A 26115-nucleotide genomic window follows, 5' to 3' on the forward strand; every position below is an offset into this window, starting at 1 on the left:
TACCCTTACTGCTTCCATAGGTATGAAGAGGCTAAGGTGCTGCTAATCAAATGCCCTTGATCAACTGATCATCAGCAAGCGTGACTACCTCTATAAAAGCCGAAGTGTTAGGCGTTTGCTGGTCTCGAGCATCAAGGTGTGTGTTAACACAATGCCAAAGAGTAAAGACATCAGCAATGATCTTAGAGAAGCAATTGTTGCTGCCCATCAATCTGGGAAGGGTTATGAGGCCATCTCTAAACAATTGAAAGTCCATCATTCTACAGTGAGGAAGATGATTCACAAGTGGAAAACATTCAAGACAGTTGCCAGTCTTCCCAGGAGTGGACATCCCAGCAAATGCACCCCAAGGTCAGACCGTGCAATGCTCAGAGAAATTGCAAAAAATCCAAGAGTGACATCTCAGACTCTACAGGCCTCAGTTAGCATGTGAAATGTTCAAGTTCATGACAGTACAATTAGACAAAGACTGAGCAAGTATGGTTTGTTTGGAAGGGTTGCCAGGAGAAAGCCTCTTCTCTCTAAAAGGAACATGGCAGCACGGCTTAGGCGTGCAAAGTTGCACCTGAACAAATCACAAGACTTCTGGAACACCGTCCTTTGGACAGACGAGACCAAAGTGGAGATGTTTGGCCATAATGCACATTTCGCCACATTTGGCGAAAACCAAACACAGCATATCAGCACAAACATCTCATACCAACCGTCAAGCACAGTGGTGGAGGGGTGATGATTTGGGCTTGTTTGCACCCACAGGACCTGGGCACCTTGCAGTTGTTGAGTCGACCATGAACTCCTCTGTATACCAAAGGATTCTAGAGTCCAATGTGAGGCCATCTGTCCGACAGCTAAAGCTTGGCCGACATTGGGTCATGCAACAGGACAATGATCCCAAGCACACCAGCACATCGACATCAGAATGGCTGAACAAGAAAAGAATCAGGGTGTTGCAATGGCCCAGTCAAAGTCCAGAACTCCACCCGACTGAAATGCTGTGGCAGGACCCCAAGAGAGCTGTGCATAAACAAATGCCCGCAAACCTCCATGAACTGAAGCAATGTTGTAAAGAAGAGTGGGCCAAAATTCCTCCACAACGGCGTGAGAGACTGATAAAGTCATACAGAAAATGATGACTTCAAGTTATTGCTGCCAAAGGTACTTCTACAAGCTATTGAATCATAAGGTGTACTTAGTTTTTCACACGTGGCTTCTCCATTTTGGCTTTCTTTTTGTAAAATAAAGGATGACCTGGTGTAACATGTCATGTGTTGTTGTTCATCTGAGGTTGTATTTACCTACTTTTGAGAACTGCTAAGGATCAGATGATTTTTATCATGTCCTGATATGTAAAACCATAGAACTCAAAGAGGGTGGGCTTTCTTTTTCATACGACTGTATCTGTTTGCTTTGTATGGTGAGATCTTACACAGAAAAAACTTCAACTCTTTATTAGTGGTTTGTACTGTGCTTCAGATTCGAAGCAGTCTGAAATCCAAATACACTGGTTAAGTCCAAAACAAGGAATTTGAGTGGAAAATAGGTTGTTTGGAAGAGGAAGTTTCAGGCTTTCTGGACATTTCAGATGCAAAACATCTCCAAAATGATAGGACTGGTATATTCTGACTGGGCTTGAAATAACTTTCAGATTCAGAATAGGCCATATCAAAACATTTTGCATTATTATTATTATTATTGGCAACATGTCTTAGTTGCCATATTTTAACATGACCCACTCCCCCAGTTCCGGGGAGACTTCAGTTCAGACTTCAGTTCCCCTTTCCCCTCCCGCCGTCCACAGCACTGTTAACTTTGGAAGTCAGTGAAGTTGCATTTTCCCACTCTGCTGCATTTGCTGCTTTTTTTCGTTTTTTGGAGGAAAAAACCTTGAGAAAAGGGAAGAGAAAGAAGGGGCCTTGATATTTCCGTTCGCCCTTCTGAACATGCCCAGATTTTGAGAACGACACAGCTAATGGGCAAATTATGCTGAAATTAGGGAAGTCTGTGCTTCAGCTTCAATCACACAGAAGCTCTCTTGGGGATTCCAAGAGTTCCTAAACACACATCCAAAAAGCAACATGCATAACCACAAACCATGAATTATTATAGAAAAAGGGACAGTAAATGCTCCAACCATGAAACAAATATTAAAGCAAGCGGACACCGCCAGAAGATTGTGCTACACAACCCATGAAGCTGTGGAACAAACAAAAAGAGGCCAGGATCGCCAGCCATCCGTCCTGTATGGAATTTGCACCTCCCCCAAAGGCAGAGATCTGAAAAACAGCATCCCTGTTGTATTGCATGCAGCAAGACTGAACAGCAGAGCATCGTGCCTGTAGCTAATGTTACCTGAGACTTCAGCTAAAGCTAAAGCATCAGTATTTGCATGCTATTAGCAACCATGTCAAAAACAGATGTGTGTGCGTGTGCGTGTGCGCGCGCGCGTGCAAAGCAGATATAATCACCTTCTTCCTGTGCTTTACTCCATTCGTGCTTAAAAGGCGTTTAGTCTGGACCATCTCCAGGACTTTATTGCTGTTACTGCACTGCAGAGGCACTGAAGAGTTTTGTCCTTTCGATGACATAATCACCCAAAATCCCTCCGCCACAGCGAGGCTTGGGAAGAGGGAGGAGAAACAAAACGGAGCGCAGGGGCTCCCACTCCCCACGGCCAGATTCCTCTATTTGTTCCATTACGGACTCGACTCTCTGTTCCCGCGGCAGGCTACGCAACGAAACGCTCGGAGCTGCAGCCGACTCCCCTGGGCAAGACCCGCCTCTCCCCCTTCGCGTCCCCCTTGCCTTTTCCCCTCCAGGCTCCTGAAGAAGAGTTCTTGCTGCTGCTGCTGCTGCTGCTGCTGCTGCTGCTGCTGCTGCTGCTGCTGCTGCTGCTGCTGCTGCTGCTGCTGCTGCTGCTGCTGCAGTTCAGGTCTCCGAGGTCGCTCCCTTCCCTCTCTCTCTCTCTCTCTCTCTCCCTGCTGTCTGCAGTCTGCACTCAACCAAGACCATTTCCAAAAAAGCTCCTTAGTTATGATCTTCTAGTGGCAAAGAGGAGGAGGACGAGGACGAGGAGGGTCTCCAGCAACTGCATTTGGATGCAGGAGATCTGGGTTCAAAGCCCCATTTGGCCAAGAAACAGCTCAGGTGCTAAACGGCCCACTGCCCACCCTCAGCCGAACGCCTCCCAGACAGAGCTGTAGCTCAGGCAGCGATGGGTGCTAAAGCACTGGTAGGAACTCCAGCAGATATTGCCATCAGCTGGTGTGCAGGCCCTTTGGAGTCCCCCTCTGACAGGCGTTCAGTCCTGTTCATGGTGTCTTCATGAGTGGCATCACGGCGGACACTCAGACTGGCGATGCCAATTTCAGGCCCCAAAGGAGAAGCTGGCACATGACTGAGCTTCCTTCTTTCTACTGTAGATACCAACATTCAAAACGGCTATCTTGGAGCTTTTTAAGCATGCTTAATACAGTCCCTGGTCTAGACAACTCAGCAAGGCCTGGGAAAGTCCAACAAGTCCGGTACAATGTAATGGCGAAGGGGCTGGGCTTAGACTGGGGATGCCCAAATTCAAGTCCACCCACAGCCATGGAGGCTCCACTTGCCCCGTCTCGGGCCAACCTCCATCGCGTGGGGATGAAATGAAGGGAGATCCTCATGTAAGGCGCCTTGGGCTTCTGAGAAAAGGAGGAATAAACGCAATAAGAGAAAGAGCATTTCCTAACAATCAAAGCACTCCAGAGGTGTTGGATCTCAACTCCCATAATCCCCAGCCAGCACGGTCAGTGTGAGAGAAGTCCACCTAATCACTTCCCACATCTGGCATGACACGGAGCTCCACATTACCACAGCCAGCACCGCTTTCCTTAAATTTCCCAGAGCGGTATGAAAGATGCTTCTGCTCTGTTTTGCGACCTGTCCTGTCCTGGTGAGCTCGGCCACTCCTGCAGGAAACCCAGTTTTTATTTATGATCAGCTTAACATCTCCCCATCAGCACTTTCATGAATCGCGTTAGTTTTTGTTCTTCTATTTGTCAAACACAAAAGGGAAATAATGTTTACTGGTCCTGAAATTTTTATCTTACCTCGCTATCAGAATGTTCAAGTCAGCCAAGAAAACCAGCGTGCGAGATCTGATCTCCGAATGTCTCCCCCACTACCACATTCACGCTGCTCTACCCTTGTCCATTTAAAACTGTGGAAGGTTTTCCGCGTCTGATTAATTGCTGTTCTATGGACTCTTAATACTGACCATGTTAAAGTGTCTGCACACCTATTGTGAAAAGGATGATTTGACACTTGCATGACTGCATTATTCTTCTCAATATTTTTTACACGTTCCAGTAGGTGAGGGCTTTGTATCCTGAGTGGTGGTTCAGAAACCAGCTAATAAGCTCCTGAAATAGAAGACAAAGCACCCCAATCTCCTTTTCTTTGTCGCAGTTCCACGTTTGGGGAACGGGCAACATCCGGACGACCGTTTTTCCACCCACAAAGACCCTCAGGTTCACTGAAATTACGAACTTCCTCACAACGTTCCACGAAAGTGGCCAACTTCACTGGGGAAAAGCAGGAGTCCGGGAGCACCTTCTGCGACCAGCCAATCGTGTCAAAAGGCATAAGCCGCCGATACCTTTTAACAGAATTTGCTGGCCGGCAAAAGCGCTCTCAGCCCCTCTTGATTTCTGGCTGCCAGAGACTCACACGGGACTCCTCCCGGGTCTCCCACTGAACTGTAGCACTCCTTCTGCGCAGGAGGTATATCAAATGCCTTCTGCCAAGGGGTTATGTTAACAGCTCTGAATGTGAGCCGTTAATAAAAATCTCTTACATACTTAAGACTACAGTAATTCCCAATTGGCTTTGCTGAAAGGAATTATTAAAGAGATACCATTAACAGCACTGGATAAGGAAGGATAAAAATGCACTTAATAAGGATCCATGGATAAGTGTGGCCGTGTATTGTTTCTTACTGAGTAATACATCAGGGGCTGCATGGAATGCGTGGGGCACCAGATGGAGGAAATGCCATCTACTCCTGCGCTGTTTCATTTCAGCGACGGAAGGTTTGACGGATTCTCTTCATAACGGACTTGAAAATTCTCCGTTAAGAGTCCCCCTGATTCAATACTTCTTGCATCTGGAGGGAGCCCTTTCAAACATGGATCCTGACACTTTCAATCATATAGTCCGGCAAGAACTACACCCTGCTCACTTAAGGCGAACCATGGGCAGAGATTTCAAGGAGGGACACCCAGGGGCAGAAAGTACTGCACTACTCAGCCTCCTCATTAGCTTGGAAAATGCCCACTTTTCATGACGCATTTCTCTATATCCCTTCAGATTCATGTTTAAAGGGAATGAATCTACAGGTTTCCACAGGCACAATCAGTGGAACCGCCAACCCCAAATGCAGAGGAACTAAATTACCACCTTCAGAATTCCTCTGATGCTTCAATCACCCTGTCGTTCTGGACTGTCCATGATGTCTGGGAATTGGAGGCAGCGGTTTATGGTGGCTCCTACCTAGCTGGGCGGGGTGAGAGGTCAAATCCTTGGATGCTCTTTTAGGGTGTGCTACAGGGCTCAGTACGCTCCCCTTGTCAGCCCTATCAGATAGACCAGACTAAGAAGGAGACACTGTGCACAGCTAAAGCTACTTTTATTAGAATAGTTATAGTAACAGCATCTTGCAAATCTGAATGTACTATCTTTCCTCCCTCTTTAATCTTTGTGAGAATTATGGTGGGGGAGCGGGTCTGAGGCATTTTCACAAACTACTTTCTTGGCCTGAGCTCAGTATCTGATCCTTGCTAGGTAGCAGATCTTCCCTCTGTCCTTCAAGGTGATCCTCTTTATTCACTACCCCCCAAACTTGTTTAACATTGGTATGAAGTCACTGGAAGAGATCACCCATCAGTTCAGGGTGAGCAAACGTTAATATGCTGATGATACCCAGCTGTACATCAAACTAAGTGACCCAAATGGCAGGTCTGGGAGACATCCTGACCTGGTGCCTAGATACAGTCACATTCTGGATGGGGAGAAACAAGCTTAGAGTCAACACAAGCAAGATGGAGTGGCTGTTAATTCAGAAGCCTACTGATGCCAGCATTACACCATCTTTGATTCTCAATGCAACTGTCCTCCCCAGAGACAGGAGGCTCAACATCTGGGGGTCCTCTTGGATTCACAGCTCCTGCCAAAGGAGTACGTGGAGGACATGGCTAGATAGGTCTTTGCTCAGCTTCTGCTAGTGTGCCACTGCTGCCTGACCTGGAAGGAGTCATTCATATGTTGTCAGCTCTTGTTTAGACTACTATAATTCATTCTACATAGAGCTGTCCTTGAGGACCACCTGGAAATTCAGTGGGTTCAAAATCTAGCAGCCTGCGTGCTTATTGGTCAGTCTTGATTCTGCCATAGTACAGTGCTTCAGCAGGATCTACACTGGCTACCACTCCACTTCCAAGTTTAATTCAAGGAGACGGTCCTGGGACCTGGGTATTGAAGAGACCACTTTCCCCTGATCAAATCCGCCTCTCCATTCTGGACAGTCGGAGAATACCTGCTCAGGGTCCCCACCTACCAGGAAGAGTAACAGGAGGGAGATTAAAGGCAGGTGCTATCTGTAGGGTTTGCCATCTATGCAACAGCCTGCACCCCAGGTGAGAACGGCCCCCATTCTCATAGTTTTCCAGAATACTGTAAAGAACTAGGTTTTCTGGAAGCCTTTCAGGATTGAGTCCTGAGCCATCAAACGTAAGTTTTAGTTTTTGTGACAGCTACATACTGTTTAAATTGTCTGTTTCCGTATTATTTTATTATACGTGTTGTAAACCATCTAGAATCCAGTTGGATTGAGGCAGAGAAAAAATTCATAAATAAAGGAATACATTCCTAATTCATATGCCCCTCCTTTGCTAGCTGAGAATTACAGAGGCAACGCTATCTGGAAAGGCACATTCAAATATTGGGGCATTTTTGGAGCATCTACAGGCAAAACCCCTGGACGCTGTTTCATAGCAGTCAAAGGCAGTTCTTGCCTATCAAGCCTTGGAGATATACAGAATTAGCATCACAACATTCCCATCTTCATGTTCTGAACATGCTTTACCAAACAGCTGGGATTCCATTGAACTGATGCACCTCGTGTCAATACACTGCAGCCCTGTGTTTCCCAAGCAACCAAATCAGTGATTCCACGTTCAAATTAAGCCAGATCTCCTTAATGCCATAGTAAAAAATAAATGAATAACGTGCTTGGCTTTGCAACAAAATTCACAATTGAAAAACCGCAATCCTTACTCCCTTCCCTGAGACTGACATTCAAGGACGCACTAGACACAATTTGATCGCAATACAAAAGAAGAAACTTGTATAAAAACTATGCAAAGAGTACCAGCCAGATAACCTTCGCTATTAAAGCTTGCGGATACCAACGTGGCAGGCGGGGAAGCCACAAGACACCCACATTTAGGAAAGGTGGCCTGGGAGCCCAACGTTTAGGGCTTTTTAAAGAAGAAGGAAATCCTTGCTCGTTCACGAAATCTTATCAGATTTCAGTGTTCCACCACCAAACCTTGCAGGAGTTTAGCGTTCTTGTCCCAAATCCATGAGGTTTTGGCAGTCCTTAAGGGACCCGTTTTAATTTGGGAGAGAGGGACCTGTGCGGTCACACAAACTCCAGTCTCTGCTAAATGGATCCAGAGCCTCAGAGATAAAAGCTTCCAGGCAGACCTCTAACACGCTAGAAAGGAGCAGCAGATATCCACAGACCAGGAGTAAAATGTTTCATAGGCTTGTTAACAGTGAACTGATTTTCAAAGCCCAACATGAGTTCCCTTCAGTAGTGATTGGATTCCACGAGGTGAACGGAAGAGGAGGCAGGAAGTCTGGCTGAGAACTACAACTGGAAAGCCAGTTGTGATAGTTTTCAACTGGCTGGATGGAAATGAGGCAAGGTATCTTTACACACATTAAAGTAAACAAACAATAAATTCTGTACATCCATAACCCCAGAAAGATGAATGCTACAAACTGTGCAAATTGAACAAAGCTCCATTTTGTCATGATTTGGGGCATTTATTCCGGAATTATGATGATCTTACATAATTGATTCTCTCTTGAGGAGAAAGAAATATCGGACCCACATCTGCAATCAAGAAACACTTTGTTCAGACACCATCTTCTGCATGAATTCTTTGTGTATTTCTAGAATCAGCCCTGCTCTTGGGCAATCTCTTCCCATTGCGCATAGGGGGACTCGTTTCTGTACCTGACGTCAGGCTAAAAGCAGCCTCCCCATTTGAAATGCAGAAGCCCCGTGGCAGTCTGTTCTCCCCCAGGCAGAAACTCTCCTCTGACTTTGCCTCCCACGCTTGGGCCTAACGCAGCCTTCCTTCTCCCACCCCAGAGTCCCAGACCAAGAAGCTAGTAGTCCACGGGCCTGTTCAGCACACAAAGAGATGGTCCTTTGAAGGCTCTGCAGCTCTCCTCATGGCAGGTGCTCTGTTGCCCCACAAAAAATGTGGGGGAGCAACAGCAAAGTGCACTCTCCTTAATTTTGTTCAGGACAGGGGCAAGGGAGAGATGACCAGTTTCTTTGTTTGCTTTCCTATTGGCCAACTAAAGGGGGAACTTTGGTGATTTCAGTATTTTAAGACCAGTGGATGCAAAGGTTGTTGGTAGTCGAAGATGAGGAAGAACAATGACCATGCGGAAAAACTTTATTATCCACATACTTTCATACCCATATAAGACTCAGAACCCAGCTTTGACTGTAACAGCAGGACACTCAGGTGCTCTGGAAGATAAATTCTAAATCAAGAAACACCTTCAGCAACCCAACGAAACGAATGTAACCAAGCTCAAGGACCAGTCACAATTGCACAAATTTAGTTATTTTTATTTATTTAAAAGAACTGTACAGCTGGCCATCTTAGAGCACCTCAAAGACCAAAATCCCAGGGCCTTAGTCATTCTACTGGGTTGCCCCAGCACCACCCACAGGCTCTCATCACTCTACCCCAGTGCCTGGAGGAAGAGCCAGGTCTTTATGTTTTTCCAGAAGGCTAAAAGGGTGGGGGCCTGCTGGATCACCAGGAGGAGGGCGTTCCACAAGGTAAGGGCATTGACTGATTGATTGATTGATCATATTTATAAGGCCAACCAACTCTACACAACACTGGTTGGCAAACAGCAATAAACACAAAATATAAAAACAATCAAGAAAAACACAACGACTAACTTGAAGGCAACAACCCACAACCAAACTCATATACGTAAAACTCCCCTAGCCCAAAGCCTGGGAGAAGAGCCAGGTCTTCACGGCTTGCTTAAAGGAGGGTGGGATAAAGGCTGTTTGAATCTCTGGTGGGATGCTGTCCTAGAACACAGGCCCTTCAAAGGAAAAAGCATGCTCCTGGGATCTTATCAGATGACATGTTTAATGGATGGGACCCAGAGCATGCCCACTCTGATGGAACAGACAGGATGGGCAGAAACCACAGGAGACACCTGGTGCCTCAAACAGCTAGGCTGTATGTCATGTAGGGCTTATGGATAACAGCCACCACCTTAAATTGCATCCAGAAACTTGCTAGCAGCCAGTGCAGTTCATGAAGCAGAAGCGTTTCATGGTTGTGCAACGGAATGCCCTCTACTGCACACGTCTCTGCATTATGGAAAACCTCCAGCTTCTGAATGGTCTTCAAGGACAGCCCCATGTAGGCTATGTTGCAATAGTCCACACACAAGGTGCCTAAGACATGAGGGAGGAGGGTCTCCCAGTCCAGAAATGAACACAACCGGCACACCAGATGGATCTGTGCAAAGGGTTACTGGCTATAGCTGCCAGCTGCTCATCAAACAGGAGCTGGGAATCCAGGAAGACCCCCAAGTTGTGCACCAGGGATAAAAGTTCCCAAAAGCCAGGTGGCCCCCACACCCATAGCCACTCAGTCATGCTAGAGTTGAACCTGAGTCTGTTCCTTCTCATCCAAATCCTTACAGCCTCCAGGTCAGGGCTGAGATATATAAGGGTATAATCTGCATACTGACAATATGATCTCATCCAGCAGCCTCATGTAGATATTAAACAAGAGAAGGGAGATTGTTGAGTCCTGTGGCACCCCACAAATCAGAAACTTCAGACTTGATATCTCCACAGCCGCTGGAACTGGCTGTGGAGAAAGGACAAAGGAGGAGAACTACTACAGAGCAGTGGCTTTCAATTTCAATTCCTGCAGGAAATCCAGAATGATACCATGATCAATAATATCAAAAACCTCTGAGAGATCAAGGATGACCAGGACTGTCGCATCGCCCCCATTCAGCTATTCCAGACACCCTCAACAAGTGTGATCAATGTCATTTCCATACTAGATCCTAGCCTGAAACCTGACTGAAAAGGGTCTACATAATTTGTTTCCTCCAGAGCCTTCTGAAACTGCAACCTAACCATCTTTTCAACAACCTTCCCCAGAAACAGGAAGTTGGAGATTGGATGAAAATTATCCAGAATCACTGGATCCAATGATGTCTGCTTGAGAAGAGGAGGTACCACTTCCTCCTTCAAGGAAGGTAGAACCATCCCCTCCTTCAAAAGTCCCTACTGCAAGGACTCAACTACATGTCACCTCCCAGAAGGCCTTCTCCAACCAGAAAGGGCATAGTTCTAACCACAAAGTGCCCGGGCTACCAGTTCTGCGGACCCTGTCCACTTTGATCAGCAACCTACTTGCATTTTAAGCGTTTTGAAGGGCGAAGGACGAAGGCAAGAAAGGCCACCTATTTAATTCAGTGCAAGGCCGGGCAGGCAGGGAAAAGAATGGAAGAACTCAGCTTGCCTTCTTTCGCAAGGGAACTTTGAGATGGGCTGAACTAACATTACCCTCCCCTCCCAGCCAGCAAGAAAAAAGACAAATTTAATTCAAAGGGTCTCCTCTAGCTTCCACCCTCTCAGTGTAGGCCAGGTCTTCTGTAAATAAATAGTGTTTGATCTGATAGGCATGGAGAAACTACAGCCATTGGGGTGTTTGGAGAACAACTCCCATCAACTGTCACTGGTCATGCTGGGTGGCCTCGCTGGAAATTGAAGTTTAAGAATACCTGGAGGTTTCCTATTTTGTTTTTCATTCTACCCTCTTCCACCTTCCTACTGCTTTCAACTGACTTCACTGAAAACCTACTTTTTAGTTCGCACCTGAGGACATATATGAAGGAAACCCAGTAAGAAACCTGGCCTTATTTATTAGTCTGTTGGTTTTCTAAGTGGTGTGTTGTAGTTATCAGCAAAGAGTTAAACCTCGTCAATGAAAGTCAACATTTCCTGATATGCTGGATTGGCATTATGAGTATTAAAGTCCAAAATATATGGCAAACACAAGGTTGGGAAAAGCGGGGCTGCAGCACCAAACCATCTACTTGTACGAATGACAGATTTAACTGCTACAGGTACATCTTAATATCAAACTGTGTGAAATCGAAGATCATACTTTTCAGTGAAAGTAATGCACGGTTTTGGTCAAGAGTAATTAAATAATGGTAATTCATGAATGAATCAAGCCTAATAGGCAGACAACTTATTTGCACAGCATCTTTGAAGGGAGTCTACAGATACGTCAAAGAACATTCCCTTCTTAGTCTCCACACCTGCCTTGCAGGACAAGATTGCTAGCTTCATGTCCTGCTATTCTTTACATGTTCTGGTCCAACACATTACAAATTGCAGAAGATGCCAAGAACTGCCACAAGCCACTGTACGTGGCAGAAAGGAATCATGCACCCGATGCTTTGGATTCATAAGGAAAAGCAACCTGCAGTAGCTACTTACTTTTTTGCTAATGATAAAGTCTCCTTCAAGTCCAGCTTGACCCCTGGAGACTCCATCCAAGTTGATTTCTTAGCTAAAATATTGAAATGTTTCTCGTTGCCTTCTTTTTAATTTTTTTAACTCTTCCCAATCTAAGTCTACAGTCCCAGTGCTCTTCCATCTGAATACTAAGTAAGTCTAATCCTGTTTTTCAAGATTAGCCAATGTTGGCCAGAGCTATCCCTTGGTGTGAATTTCCACTAATAAGCTTTCCCAGTTGCTCATAAAAAGTGCTTGGCAAACACGCCCGCAGGGCACATATTAAGAAGTTACTTTATACTGACTAGTTAACAGTGACAACATGGTTAAGGTATGATTGCCTTCATCAGCTTTCTGGAGACATAATTAACAATGATAAGTAAGAGATAAATCTTAAGTCATTGGCTGGTCCTGTCTTTGAGAAGGAGCAAGGTTATCATTATACCAGCAGCAAAAGAGAAGACTGTTAGGAAGAGAAAAAGAGAAGAAAGAGAGGAAGGAAGGAAGGAAGGAAGGAAGGAAGGAAGGAAGGAAGGAAGGAAGGAAGGAAGGAAGGAAGGAAGGAAGGAAGGAAGGAAGGAAGGAAGGAAGGAAGGAAGCAGAAGGATAGAAAAATTTAATGGGAAATGAGTTTTCAGATTTATGCACAAGGGCTCTCAGCAGTATTTTATGTGAGCAATGCTCCAGACAATCCAAGGAAAGATCAATTTCCCTAACTCCGGGTTGAAAAGATATTTACAGTTCTGATGATTTATGCTTCCTTCAGGAACTGAGTACGGGCTATTATGAGGATGAGGGGCACAGCTGACACCATCTACTTCCCCCAAGCAAACTCCCAAGCTTTGCCCAGGCATAATTGCCTCTTAAAAATACACAGGATCTACATTTATATCCAGTTTCCTAACTAAATATAGCCAAGTGCTCAGCCACCTTTCGCAGCCCTCCCAGCACCCTCCTGACTGGGGGAGACCGGGGGCCTGTTCGTGCCCTCAGTCCTTTCTGCAACCACACCAGGGGGCACTCAAAGCTCCTCTGCCTCTCCCATGGGGCTGCTCCAGAAAATCCTGTGTTTTCACCCTGAAAAGGAAAGTCACAAGAAACAGCTAAGCCAGAAGGCTGTGGTGTGTCTCTTACGGAAACCAGGACAATAATTTCAGCAGATTTTGCCTTGGGCACAAAAGGCTCCAGGCAGTTACCTGCAACCTTTTCTGCCCTTTCGATTTCAGTTCCCATCCCTCTCAGACATTAAAGGCAACAGCAAAGGATTATGGGAGTGTAATGCAAAACATCTGGAAAGTCCCAGTGTTAAATGTTTTATACTCGTTAGAAAGAGGATGCTGGATGGAGTTATAAAAGTTGTTAGGCACACCCACCCGAGACAGACCGACACTGTCACAATAATCTATGCTACATTTCCAGAAAATGTGTATATAATGAAAAGTCATTCCCTTTTTCTCAACATTTTTGTAACCCTGTCTACCTTGGGCTTCATCCAAGTCTCTCCACAAGTCCCTCTGTAGCTGTTTCAGCCACAGAGGAGACGTCCTTAGGATGAATCACAAACAAGACCCGTGGAGGCAGTCCTATCCCGCCCCCCACCAAAGGAAAAACTTGGGGAGCTCAGCCCCTTTCCCAGGACGAAGGATGACTCACTTGAAGGAGGTCCCCAGCCCTGCAAAGAGTCAGGGGAGCTTCTCCCAACAAGGAGAACAGCCTTCCAGCATTTGCTGCCTACTGCATTCGTGTCACAGCCCGCGGGTAGTTCTTTTGGCGCTTGGGAATTACTGCACTCTGTAGCTTTCCACAGATCCTCCCATCACCCATGAAACGCCATTACATAAACAAGCACTAACTCAGGAGAGTATCTTGAGATCCTGAGTTACAGTAGGGCTTCTCACAGCAACTGCAATGTATTTCCACTAGAAATGTTCCAGTCCTGGATTCCAAAGTCCTATATATTGACACATCAGAACATGCAAATATGTACAGTACACACAAATCACAGCAAATGTAAATTCACGCTCTGAAAGACAGTTCTGTGTACAGACCCAAGAATTATGTACTAGGAGGAAAATGTCACGTAAGAAAGGAGAAGGTATTAACCTACAGGAGAAAATAAAACATGCAATGCACATATTGATTTTTAAATAAACTTGTATGACTACTTTCTCATATAAGCAGTTATTATTTTAAAATTAATAACTGAAGGTGCCCTTCCATATGTTTTACTGTTTTGGAAATTATTGTCTGAGGCAATAATTCACCCACTGGGTGCCCTCCAGATGTGCAGCAAAGTCAGTTATGAGCCAATGTGACCTTCAGCAGGTTGTGGAAATCTTTGTGAAGTCCATAAAGTAAGTAAATAGCATAAGCAACATTTCAGGAGGCTCTAAATGAGATCTAGACACAGCCTGAGGAAATTAACTGTACACAGCCTTTCCCAGTTGGGTGCACTCAAGGAAGTTTGCAACTGCAGTTCCCCTTAACTTCCGGCTCCTCACCAGAAATACCGGCTTAGAATTCTAGGTCCCGCAGTCCCAACACAATGTGAGAGTACCAGTCAAGGTCCTCATCAGGGTCAACAACTGGTAAATCAAGGGGTTTGCTCTGTGTGACCAAGTCATATTTTTTAGCCAGGTATTGGAACAATATTTTATTGAAGCTGCAGTCTAGTGTCCTGCTTTGATTAAATATTTTGTTCTATGTCTCTTAGACAAGTTTGCTCAAACTGAGGCACCATTTTGTGAAAATTGTATAGGACATCCTGGAGCGTACATGGGACATGCTGACGTTGGGTTATGTTTTCTCTTAGGGAACCAATCATGTCTGGTGACTTCATGGATGCCTCCATGTGGTTTTCTGGGCAACAATACCAAAGTACCTTCTTCTGGGATATTGTTTTCAACCTCCTGGTTTATCTATTTATTTATTAAATTTATATGCCACCCATCTCCCCCAGAGGGTGACTCTGGGTGGCTCACAATTAAAATCAAACAATAAAAACAGTAAAAATAAATATCCATATTAAATTACCTAAAAAATAATACGACATACTATATATACTAAACTACAAATACTATATTGTAGTTCAGTCTACAACTCTGGTGTCTCACCTAACTACAAACCAGATCCAGCCCTACTCAGCTTTATCAATTAGGTCAACTAAGCTACATAACTGTCACCATTTGGGGAATGACTTAGCTCTTTAAATAAAGTTCCAGAATTCCATTCTCTGTCCTTTGACCTAACATACCAATTTAATGGTTTTAATTTAAATAATACCATTTCTCATTAAATGGCACAACCCCTTTGGACCCAGATCAGGACTTTTTGGGCAAGAACTTTTGCGTGTAATGTTCTTTTCGCAACTACAGCCGCAAAACCAGGAAATACCTGGAAATGAGCATTTTAATAATCCCAACATTCAAAGGCAAGCAAGAACCCCGTGGCACTGCAACTGGAAAGGGCACGGGCGATCATTGTCTCTGCCACCGCTAACTGATATTCTTGGAGCTGAGAAGAAACCACTGATGAGCGGCTAAATCTATCCTACTTTTACACCGTTTGTTCTGCAGAGTGCAAACTTAATCACCCTATATTCCAGAGTTTATTCTACTTTATTGATTCTATATCTTAACATTGAACGCACAAATAATTTCAACCCTTTTCTTAATTTGTGCCAGGAATGTAAGAACAATCCATTCTGTTCTACACAGAACAATGGTATTTTGTAATATTCTACAGTAAACATAGCAATCCACTTAGGAAACAACTGGAAATTCAGTTAGGCACAGGGAAAATCCACCAAATCGGAAGAGATACATCAGAGGAAATATATGCACTATAGGAAGGAATGTAAAATAGGTAAGATAACCATCAAGAAGGAATTTCAAATAGCTTTTCATTAACTTTAGAAGCAATACTGCATTTCACAGCACACACACTTTTAAAAATAAGTTTGAAATTGGTAAGTTACTTTTTCAAAAACGCCTTTACGCTACAATTCCCATTTTGGGGGGAAGTCCCAGGAATCAAAGAGTTTTTCAGACGTTTTGATACGAAATCAGTGTGCCAGCTTGGAGCTGGGCTCCAACTTCAAATCATGGTCCCTGTAAAATGTATACAGTTCATTCTTCCTGACCCTCAACATTCCCATGGAAAGAGGGTATCGTAAAGATGAATTTTCAGAAACCACAAAATCTAAGAGAGTTCCATCCTCCTGTCCCTGTCAAAATGAAGGGAGAGGATTTGCTGGCGTAGAAAGATCCAGAAGGGAAAACGTGCGCCTGGCCACCAGTGTTGAAGGTCTCCACCGAAAGGAGGAGGTGGTTCCACTACCCCGCTTGCCAATATCACTGGCAAATATTTTCTTACACTTCAGATCGTAGCAAACCAGAAAATGGACACGGGAGTCCAACATACTGAATGCTCCCCAGAACCTAATCAGAGGAAAAGTGACCTCCAGGGAAAGATGAACTATCAGATGAAGAGCATGTTATTTAAAGCAGATGAGAACGGAGGTAAGTTCTCAATGAATTCCAGCAGTCACGACCGATGCCTCTAAGCCAGCACAGACAATGCATTTTTTCATCCAGTAAAGGGCCACTGAAGCATGTGGTCTTTCTTGTCTAGAGGGCATTAAAAGCCATCTACTGTATTTTAAGAATGCTGACGTAATAATTGGGTAAAGCGCTGTCTTCATCCTTTCTAAATGTTACCAGAATTCTGGGGCAGAGCCGTGCAGAGGTCTGGATTCAAAGGGGAGAGGCGACTGGGAGCGAGAACAGGCACGCAGCTCGCAGTGCTCGGGAGCCTTAAAGCAGCTGCGGTGTGTCATGGCCTCCCTCTGCGGCGGCTGTGCAGTCACAGGGAAAGCAACATTTGCCTCACGGCGCTCCTGACACCACGTGCTTCACACCCCATCCACGCGTGCATGCTCCAAGTGCTGCACAACTGTAGGACTTCCTAGGCAGAGTCTCTCTCCGTAACTTAACCTCTTTTAAACTTCAGAAAGCACCAAGTACTCATCTAAAGGCCCTGTAACGTGATAAAAAGTTCCAGCGTCCACAAAACATGGTGTGGGGCTCTGTCTTAGGAATGCTGCAATCCGCCCACCTTCAATGGACATCAGCTTTGGATATTCTGCCACAACCAAGCCACTGTGCAGAGCGCCTACAGGCGTTCTGATCTGCAAGTCCCTGTGCACATTCTGAAGTATTTAGTACAATTCAAACACTACCCAAGCTCCAAACGTTCTTCTCAGAAGCACCTCCAAAACCTCAACTTTTCAACTCTTTTTCTAGTGCAAGAACTAAAGCGAAGAACAGCAGCAGCTGCTATCGCACCCTCGAGAAAAACCAGGTGTTTCCCAGGAAACGGCTGAATTGATATTCATGTGATAACATGGGGGAGAAGAGTCTTCAGAATCGGGTGTGAACAACTCCTGGATTCTGTTCCCATGTGCTTCATGTTCTCTGTTGGGAAACTGAGTTGAGACCAAAAAGTGCGAAGTATCACACTGGAGCCGCCTGAAGGTTACCGGTTGACTCCAGGCTACAGAGAGGGCTTTTCCTTTCCTCTCAAGCAAGACACCAGCAACCACTAATTCGTGAAAATGATAAGTAAGACCAGAGGCAAAATTGCTTTTGAGGAAATGTCCAAGAGTCTCTCCCAGGGCCTAAAACGACCTTTCTCAACCTGCGACCTGCAAGCAGGATGCCTGGTAATTCTGCGAGTTGTATCCCAAAACGTCCAGCAGGTATGAGGTCATAGCATCTGATGCCCCTCATGGACCCAGATTTCTCCTGGCAACATTTGAAGGCCAAGAATGAGAGGTAACACAGTTACCTATGAAAAAGTCCTATGAGATGAGAAGCAGTATTCACAGGGGAGGTGATGCAACCAAATTGTCCCCTACACACACACACACACACACACACACACACACAAACCATGCTCTGCAAGCTCTCTACTCTCCCAACTTTTAAAGAAAGATTTAAATTTTTAAATAAAGGCGATGATGATGATGATGATGATGATGATGATGATGATGATGATGATGATAATGGCGGCGGCAACACCACCTATTCATTTGCCTTGGTTGGGCTCCAGATTGTCTCTGACTGGCCAATACATCACAGCTCATCTCCCATGGTGACCATTGTGTAAGTGCGCCCCTTGCATGCTCTCGAACTTCCAGTAGTCCTGGTCCAAAATGGTTCCTACTTTTGGGTTACCATGCTGCCTTAACCACAATCATAGTCATGGCTTAGTTTTTACTGCCGTACCTTAACAACAATCCACCATATCATCCAGTCCAGGATCACGGTCAGCAGCCACTAGTCCTCCAGGTAAATGAGGATGCTGGAGGAATCGCAAAACACAGTTGTTTGTTCAGCAACATCTCAGCAACTCTCAGACCTTCTTTTACACCCAGCCCAAAGGGCAAAAATCTTCCACAACCTTCCGCCCTTGGATGGTGGCCCCCCTGCTTAGTTTGATAGCAAAGGAAGAATGGCCACTCCGTGAGCACAAACCGGGCTTTGGAAGTGGAGGACAACCAGCCTCTGCCAGGAGCACTTTTTCTGCTGGGTCATGTGAACCATTCCAAGCCTTTTCCATCACATCAACCAGGACCGTGGGACAAACCATTCATCCATGCACCAGGGATGGACACAAGGACTATGACCTTGTCATCCTGCTAGCCTGAAAGAAGCTTAAGAAATCATGTTTACATAAAGCTGGGACCTTCCTAGAGCATCAGCATCCTCTCTGCAGGGAGAGGCATAATGGGATTTTCCAGCTGGATCTGAATACCCAACATGTGGAAAATCAACCTGTGTCTAATAACTAGGACAGCGTGCATGCTCTCTTTCTGAAGGTTCATTTGAACATATGGGAGAGATGTCTGTATGAAATATATCGCCCTCAGAACAGGAATTTCCATTCAAGTTCTCATCATTTTCTAAGAGGTTTGGAAGGGAAAAGGCTTTCATTGGCCAGAGAATGGCACAGGAGGGGCATTCACACAGTACTAATTCTTACTCCTACTATTATAGTCCATTGCACCATTCCATTTCCCACATCATCTCACCCCGCTCTAGGAACCTGTCCTCCTCTCTTGTTTGGAAAATATCATCCCAAATTAAACATTCAGATCTTGGAGGTGGGATCTTATAAAAACAATCAGACATAAATATGTATAAGTGAATTTGCTTCATTTATTTATTTTTTGGTCTGATAAACTGGATCTGCTTGGACTAGACCATGGAGGGAAAAGGGAATCTACAAAGTGACGGTAAAGTTACTGCTCTAGAGAAATGAAAAATGGGCGTTCAGACATCTTGAGGTCGTCATGAGCTGAGCAGGAAATAGAAAGACAGGTCTATTTCATTAGAGCAACTAGAGTAGTTTCTCGAGAGAGGAAGGAGGTTCTGCCCATCTCAGCCACCTTCCATCTATCCTCTCCCACTAATCCTCTCCCAGCCAAGACTTGTATGGTAAGAAAAGCAACCAGTTGCTGGTTTAAGAGTCTCCCTTCCATTCCCACCAGAAGCTTCTCCCACACCTCTTTCAAGATCAAAGCAACTCTAGTTGCCAAAACTTTCAACAAGGTTGGGTTAATTATGTTCACTAAAACAATCCCTTTGCCATTACAATTTCTCAAGCCTTCCTCCCGCCTTATTTCTCACCACCACCTGCTCTTTTCACAGTCATAAGGACTCTCTCTCAGATCAGTACATAGGAAACAAGGTCTACATACAGCACTGAAACTGAGAACAAAACGGTGGTTTCAAAACTAACCAAAATTCAGATTTGCATTAAGATGTCTTTCCGTGCTAGAGAAAGGAAATGTCTCCGTGTTAAGAACACCAGCTGATGCACCATCATAAAGGGGCACTTCTTCAAAGATAAGGGAAGCCACCTGACAGAGTTTACTCCGGCAACGTGCAGTGGCTTAGTGTTCCTTAATTCTACAGTATAAGCCCTTTAGAGGAGATTTTGCCTCCTAATTGGAAAAGTGAGCATAGTTGTAGGTCTCCTTTCTACCACTCAGAGAGACTGAGCTGCCAGAAAAAGCCATGAGGTGAAAAGGTCAAGGTTTCACTGCTTTACTAACTTTAATTTTTTGACCACCCACCCGCCCTCAAGAAATGTTCTTTTCTGAGAAAAGTCATGTCGCGGGTTAGGGCCAGCGCTTTCTTTACTCCTACAGACAAGGACACACCAATGGTAGTGCTTTGCAAATTAAGAAGGTTAAGCAACAACTTAAGTTAACAAGAAACAACCTCCATCGTGCTTAAACACAAATCCCACAGTTTGCAACTTCAAAAATGTCTGCCTTGGTACGGCTGGATCTGTTTCCGCTCTTCCATCAGCTGCGCTACAGAGCAGTCAAGGCGGTTACTGGCGTACCCCCAGTGCGGGTCAAGCCGGAGACATCTGGATTCTGGCAGATGGTTGTAAAAGCTGCCAGAGTGTGCCTTGGATGGGTTCTCCCTGGGGGGACCTACCAACTCCTCCAGGTTCCAGACCAAACGGCTACTTAGAGGAGGTGTCTGTATTTTAGGTTGGCAGCAACGGGACACCGTACTATTACTTCAGCCTCAGCACCACCACCTCTTGGGGAGCTGTCTCAAGGGGACCTATTGGGGAAGTCCAGGGTGACCGGGAAGTTGCCATGAAGCCACCCTTCTTTTATTGCTGAGAGGAGGTCAGCACAGGGGAGCACAACGGTGGGTCCTTCACGCCAGTCCACACCTTCCTAGTCGTAGAGAAGGAGGAGTTTCCAAGACTCCTAAGACAGATGTGAGGCAGGGGCCAACCTCTCTACCCTTGTCCTACCTTCCCTGCTCACCAATGGCTTGCACAGTGTGCTGATACCAACATAATGTCTGTGACTTCTTTTCCTGATTTCCTAGGATGGTTCCTAGAATCACAGCCAGGGAATCGAAGTGGGAGGGTTTTGTTCCCCGGAATAAAGCATGTGGTTCTCTCTCGGGCCTGGACAGACTCCCGGGGCAAATGCCTTGATGCTCCTGCAGCCTGTTCGATGCGGACCCTCAGCTGAAGAACCGAATCGCCTGAACAAAAGGCAGTCTCTCTGCTAGCAGCCATCGCGGCTGGTTTGTAAGGAGCGAGGCATCTCTGTGCCAGTCAGAGCGCTTGCACAAAAGCAAACGCGCCCGGCTGGCACCACCCACTCGGTGCAGCCCAGGACAGCCCGTGGGGCAGGCGGCCACCCTCCCCAAGATGCCAGCTTCCAAGCCTAGCAAGCCGAGGTACGCTATGAAATGGAGCCTCTTTCCAGCACGCATTTGGCAGGTTGGCGGGGTTGAGGTTCCTCAGAAAATAGCAGGAAAAGACGCCTCCCCTCCCCTCCCCTCCCTCTTTGTCAAGGCAGGGCTGTCGGAAAACCAAATTATGCACTGGGGAAGGTGCAAGCACCAAAGAAAATACGCATCTTCTTCCGACACCCTCCTTTGCCGTGCGGCAGAAGGAGGGAATCTCAGCCCAACATCAAGAGCACTTTCCTCACGCAGAGCGAGAAGAGAGACTTTTATCTCCCCTGTAAGAAGATGCTGTGATAAAATCAATCTTTCAATACAATATCCTTTCCTCAGGAAAGGAAATTAAAGGAAAAGCTTGCACAAGGGACTTCAGGGGGTCTACAAATGAATAAATAAAATGCAGCGGAAAAGCCCGATTATTCACTTTGCATGCCAGGCCTCAATCCTCGCCTCGCCTCGCCTCGCCTACCCTCCCTCCCTCCCCCCCTTCCTTCCTTCCTTCCCTCCCTCCCCAGGTTTGGCTGCTTGTCAAGCCTTTCAGAGGAATCGCAGCAGCGGCTCCCTCCCCACCCCACCCCACCCCACCCCACCAGCTGACCTCCGCTTCTCGGCCACCAGAGGAGCCCCTTTGCCGGAAGAGCATCTCCGTCCCCCTCCTCCTCCTCCGACCGCTGCTGCGAGGTCTTTGGAATGGCACTTCCTGCCCTACTTCAAGCCAACTGTTTTCACACCGTGCAGGGCAGGGCAATTAACGGGCGAAGGGACAGCCAGGCCCTTTGCAGAGAGCTCCGGATCTGCCTCTCCCTCCCTTTCCTGCCCCGCCTCCGGCATTTGGTCCCAGGCTTTTTTCCTACCCCTACTCAACCCTCAAGGGTCTTTAGAATTTTTTTCCCAGCAAAACCTTGTGCCTAGATTAGGTATCTTCTTGTTCCTGTGGCAAATATCTATCTACAACTATTCATGGTTCCTAGGAGATGTTTGATCTACCTATTTTACATTTCTGGACACCAGTTGAGCACAACTTATGGCCTCCATGGGCCACCACTAAATTTCCAACATGCTTCCTACTACACCCATAATTCTTTCAAGGTTGCTGACAACCCATTTTAACACATAAATAAATAAATAAACAAACAAACAAACAAACAAATAAATAAATAAATAAATAAAATTGCAATATATATGTCAGCATGCCACGCAGGGGAGAAAGGAGTGAAAAGAGAGTTCAGAGAGACTAAGATAGTTCTCACAGCTGCCTCTGACACAGATAACCCCATCAAAACACTCCCACATGTTGAACCACACCCCAGCGGGGGGGGGGGGCGCCCAGGAAGAGAAAAGCAGCCCTCCTGGGGAAAGTTCTCTGTCATCCCCCTCGAATAGAGATCCCAAGAAGTAGTCTGGGACTTTCTGCAAGAGAGTGGTGTGTCCCAGCACAAGCCAGCCCTCCCCCAAACCTGCTGCCTCCAAACATCCAGTCAGCCCCTGAAAAGAGGGGCCACGTCCTCGTGGATGATCTCAGGTCCACAGGAATATTTGCCACAGCACAGAACAAACATGGCCCCTCCACTTTGCCCAGAAGTCTACAAGAACTTGAGCAGAACACTGAACGCCAAGAATGCGAATCACCCCGTTTTTCCAAAGAGAGATCTGATCCCAAGGCTCCCTTTTCAAGGAGGCCAATGCCTATCGTATGTATGGGAATTATGTAAATACTTGTCCCAAGACACGAAGTAATGCATCTTAAACCTAAGGCTGCATGAACGTCCTCCCAGATCGTTACGGAAAGCGTGACCCGCCTCCACTGTGCCCAGCGGGCAGCCCTTGCCAGGACAGAACGGGGCTGCGCTCCCCGCCATCCCACGATCCTTCCAGCGGCCCCGGGTCCCGCTCAGCCGGCCAGGAGAGCCGGCCTTCCTATCAGCCGCCGCGCCGCTTCCTCCAGAGAAGCCGCTCTGGCTGCGGCGGCGGCGGCGGCCGCCCGGGCTCTGCAGAAGCCCTCTTGCCTCGAGGAGATGCTCTGCGTGACCTGAGAGCCAATTCGAGCGGCTCAACCTCTCCGTTCCCCACCCAAGAGCAGAAAAGGAAAGTGACATCATTGTGTTTGTGCATGAGGCAGAGGGAGAAGGGCTGCTGCTGAGGCGGTGCGCTCGCTCGCTCGCTCGCTCGCTCGCTCACTCAGCCGCGGTGGGCTCTCAGATCCTAGGAAGAGCCACGGGGAGGGCGGGGGAGGGAGGGAGCAGGAAGGCTGCCTGACTTGGCCACGGATGACGACAGGATCTTCACCCTTCCTACACGCCCCCCCCCCCTTTTCCAACCAGCTCTCTACTTGGGCAGACTTGAGCCTGCCGCCTCGGGAGGACGACGTTGCTGAATATTTACCTAAACTCCATGTCTGAGAAGTGCCTCCCTTCTTCCTGCCATCTCCTTACTGACATGGGGGGGGGGGGGGGGCGGTGCGTGTGTGCGCACACAGACACCCTTTGCTTGGCTGCTCCTGTTTCATTTCAAGGCTCGGGGCTAGTCAGGAAATGGAGCTCACATACCAGGGCCATATAAAGAAGCCTTGCAGGGAAGGGTTACCTGCCAAGATTCGGGAGAGAAGCAGAAGGGAGCGCCCTGGAAACCGGCCCCGCTGTGCCCCTGCTCGCCACATGACCCTGAAACGGGGCCAACTCGCGTCCTGGCTCTCCGCCAGTCCAAACAGCCTTTGGCGCACCGAAGGACCCACCTCGGGGCAGAAAAGCAGCGGGCGCCTCTCCGAGCCTCGCAAAGGGCTGCAAGGATGAAGGGGGGTGCGAGGGAGGGAGGGAGGGGGGACCCATTCCTGCCAGTAACAGGAGTCTGACCAAAAGGGTCCCACCCTCCAGTTCACACAGCCCAGCGGTGCTTGTCCCTCCCAACCCCGAGACCAGCTTCAGCTCGCAGCCCCGACTTCGGTTCGCGGGGGTTTTAAAGCGTGACGTTCGCTTGATTGGCACGTGTCCGCCGAGGCACCGCATGTCCCAAGCCTGCATGTAAATAAAATGCTTCAGCGGGGGGGGGGGGGGGGCGGGAAGCAAGCCGCCCCGATCTTTTTTAAGGGGCGTTTGGTGCATTTCTTCTCAACAGCCGCGGGCAAAGCCCACGACGGCGCGCTTATCCAGATTATGCATTCCCCTGGACTTACATATTTAAGAAGCCGATACCGCCAGCTCCTCAATCAGCTGATTGTCGGTAATAATTATGAAAGCGTGCACAGAGATGCAAGTTTTGTTTGCCAAGGACGTGGATGCTGCGAGAACGAGAAGAGCCCGCAAAAGCCGTACATACAAATCAAGCACGCTCTATTTAAGCTTTTGGTTAAGCGTTTGTTTCTCTGCTCTCCACTCTTCAGCAAAAAAACCCAAAAACAAAGTTCACCCGAAGTTCCTGCGCCAAGGAGCCCAGCGCTAAAAGATCCCTCTGCGGGCAAACTTCCCACCGGGGCCCGTCTCGGAGCAGCCGCGGCCCGGTCCTCGCATCACCCGCGGCTCTTCCGAACCAGCCGGAGGTTCCGGGCCGTCCCCCGCCCCCAGCCTCCGTCGGGCCGACCTCCGGCAAACTTCTCCCTTTGTCGACTCCAGCTCAGCCTCCCCCCGCCAGCGGAGAGGAGGAGGGGGAGGGGGCGGGGGCTGGCACAAGCCACTTGCACGGCGAGCGAGGGGGGCAAGTGACAGCGCCGAGTCCCGGGGGCCCGAGCGACCGCCCGCGGGCGCAAGCGGCACCGTGCAGCCCTGCACCCTTCCAAAAGGCGCCCAACGCCAACCTGCTGCCTCCGCGGAACCTGAGCGGCCACTCCGGGCGGGCGCGCCAGCGGTCTGCCCCCGGGCATCTCCCGCGCGGACCGGGAACCTGGACGCCCGCGCTGCTTTTGCTGCTGCTGCTGCTGCTGCTGCTGCTGCTGGGCGCGGAGACGCCCCCTTTCTCGCGCCCCCCGCCTCCCATCTCCGTGCCCCAGCGCGCACTGCAAGCCGGCAACGCGGCGGGACGGCCGGAGGGAGCGCCCGGGCTGGCGCCCTGGTCCCGCGGTTGCCGAACGCCGAGAAGAAGCTGCAGAGACCGACCTGATCCGCCGCCGCCGCCGCCGCCGCCGCCGCCGCCGCGCAGCCCAAGGACCCTCCGTCCCTCCAGGGTCCCTCTCCGCCCGGACTCACTTCGCCGCCGCCGCCGCCGCCACACACCCGCGCGCCCGGCGCCCGCCGCCCGCCAGACACAAACCCGCGCGCGCGTCCCCGCGCCGGGCGCCCTCCGCTCCTGCTCGCTCGCCGCCTCCCCGCCCGCCCGCGCTGGCGCGCGCTCGCTGCGGTTCTCGGGGGCGGGGCGCGGCGCGGCGGGGCGGGGCGGCGCGGCCGGCCGGCTGGCTGGCTGGCTGGCCGGCCGGGGACTGACGGGGGAGGCGCGTCACATGAGCGCTGCCGGGCACAATGCGGCGCCTCGTCCGCGGCTGCCGCCGGAGCCTTCCTGCCCGGGACGCCTCGGGACGGGACGGGACGGGACGGGACAGGGCGGCGGCGGCGGCGGCTGCGGCAGAGGCGAGGCGCGGCGCTGCCCCTCGCCTGGCCCCGGTGGGCGGGCTGCGCAGCGAGGAGGCGCCCGCCCCACAGAGCCCCCGCCCGCCCCGCCGCCCGCGCGGGCCCGCATCTCGCTCGGCCGCTCCGAGCAGCGCCCCCAGCCAATCAAGGGGCGGCCGGGGCGCAGGGCAGCCGCGCCGCCAGCCCAGCCCAGCCCAGCCCAGCCCGGCTCGGGGGTGGCGGAGCGGGGCCCGCGGACAAAGGCGCGGCCGGAGCAGCCGGCGGCGGGGAAAGCCGCGGGCCCGGGGCGCGAAGAGGAGGCTCGCGCGCGCGCAGGCTCTGCCCGGAGATCGGCGGATCCCGGCGATGCCGCGCGGCACCGAGCAGGGAGAGGCTCCTCCCCAGGCCCGGCCGCCCCGCGCGGGGCCCCGGGAAGGAC

General features: G+C 48.8%; 1 protein-coding gene across 8 annotated transcripts in view; it reads right to left on the bottom strand.

Moving 5' to 3' along the window:
- KLF12 (KLF transcription factor 12) overlaps positions 1-25723 on the bottom strand; it is a 171210-nt gene extending 145487 nt beyond the window's left edge. Inside the window, exon 1 of one of the 8 annotated variants that reach the window (XM_088139532.1) lies at positions 25230-25723. Coding sequence is in view for 3 of the 8 variants with exons in the window: in XM_007423021.3 (XP_007423083.2) it covers positions 2466-2585 (120 nt within the window). In the remaining 5 variants the exon portion in view is untranslated. Of the gene's footprint in view, positions 1-2465; positions 2761-18141; positions 18164-21742; positions 22401-23727; positions 23845-23875; positions 23897-24313; positions 24865-25229 lie in introns of those variants that run through there. The other 7 variants (XM_088139536.1, XM_088139538.1, XM_088139537.1 and 4 more) reach the window with 7 other exon arrangements.
- Between the last annotated feature and the right edge of the window lie 392 nt (positions 25724-26115).

Source organism: Python bivittatus, unplaced genomic scaffold (assembly GCF_059951505.1).
Source record: "Python bivittatus isolate LINGU-HERP-01145 unplaced genomic scaffold, Pbiv_v1 ctg000210_np1212, whole genome shotgun sequence".
Classification (NCBI taxonomy): domain Eukaryota; kingdom Metazoa; phylum Chordata; class Lepidosauria; order Squamata; family Pythonidae; genus Python; species Python bivittatus.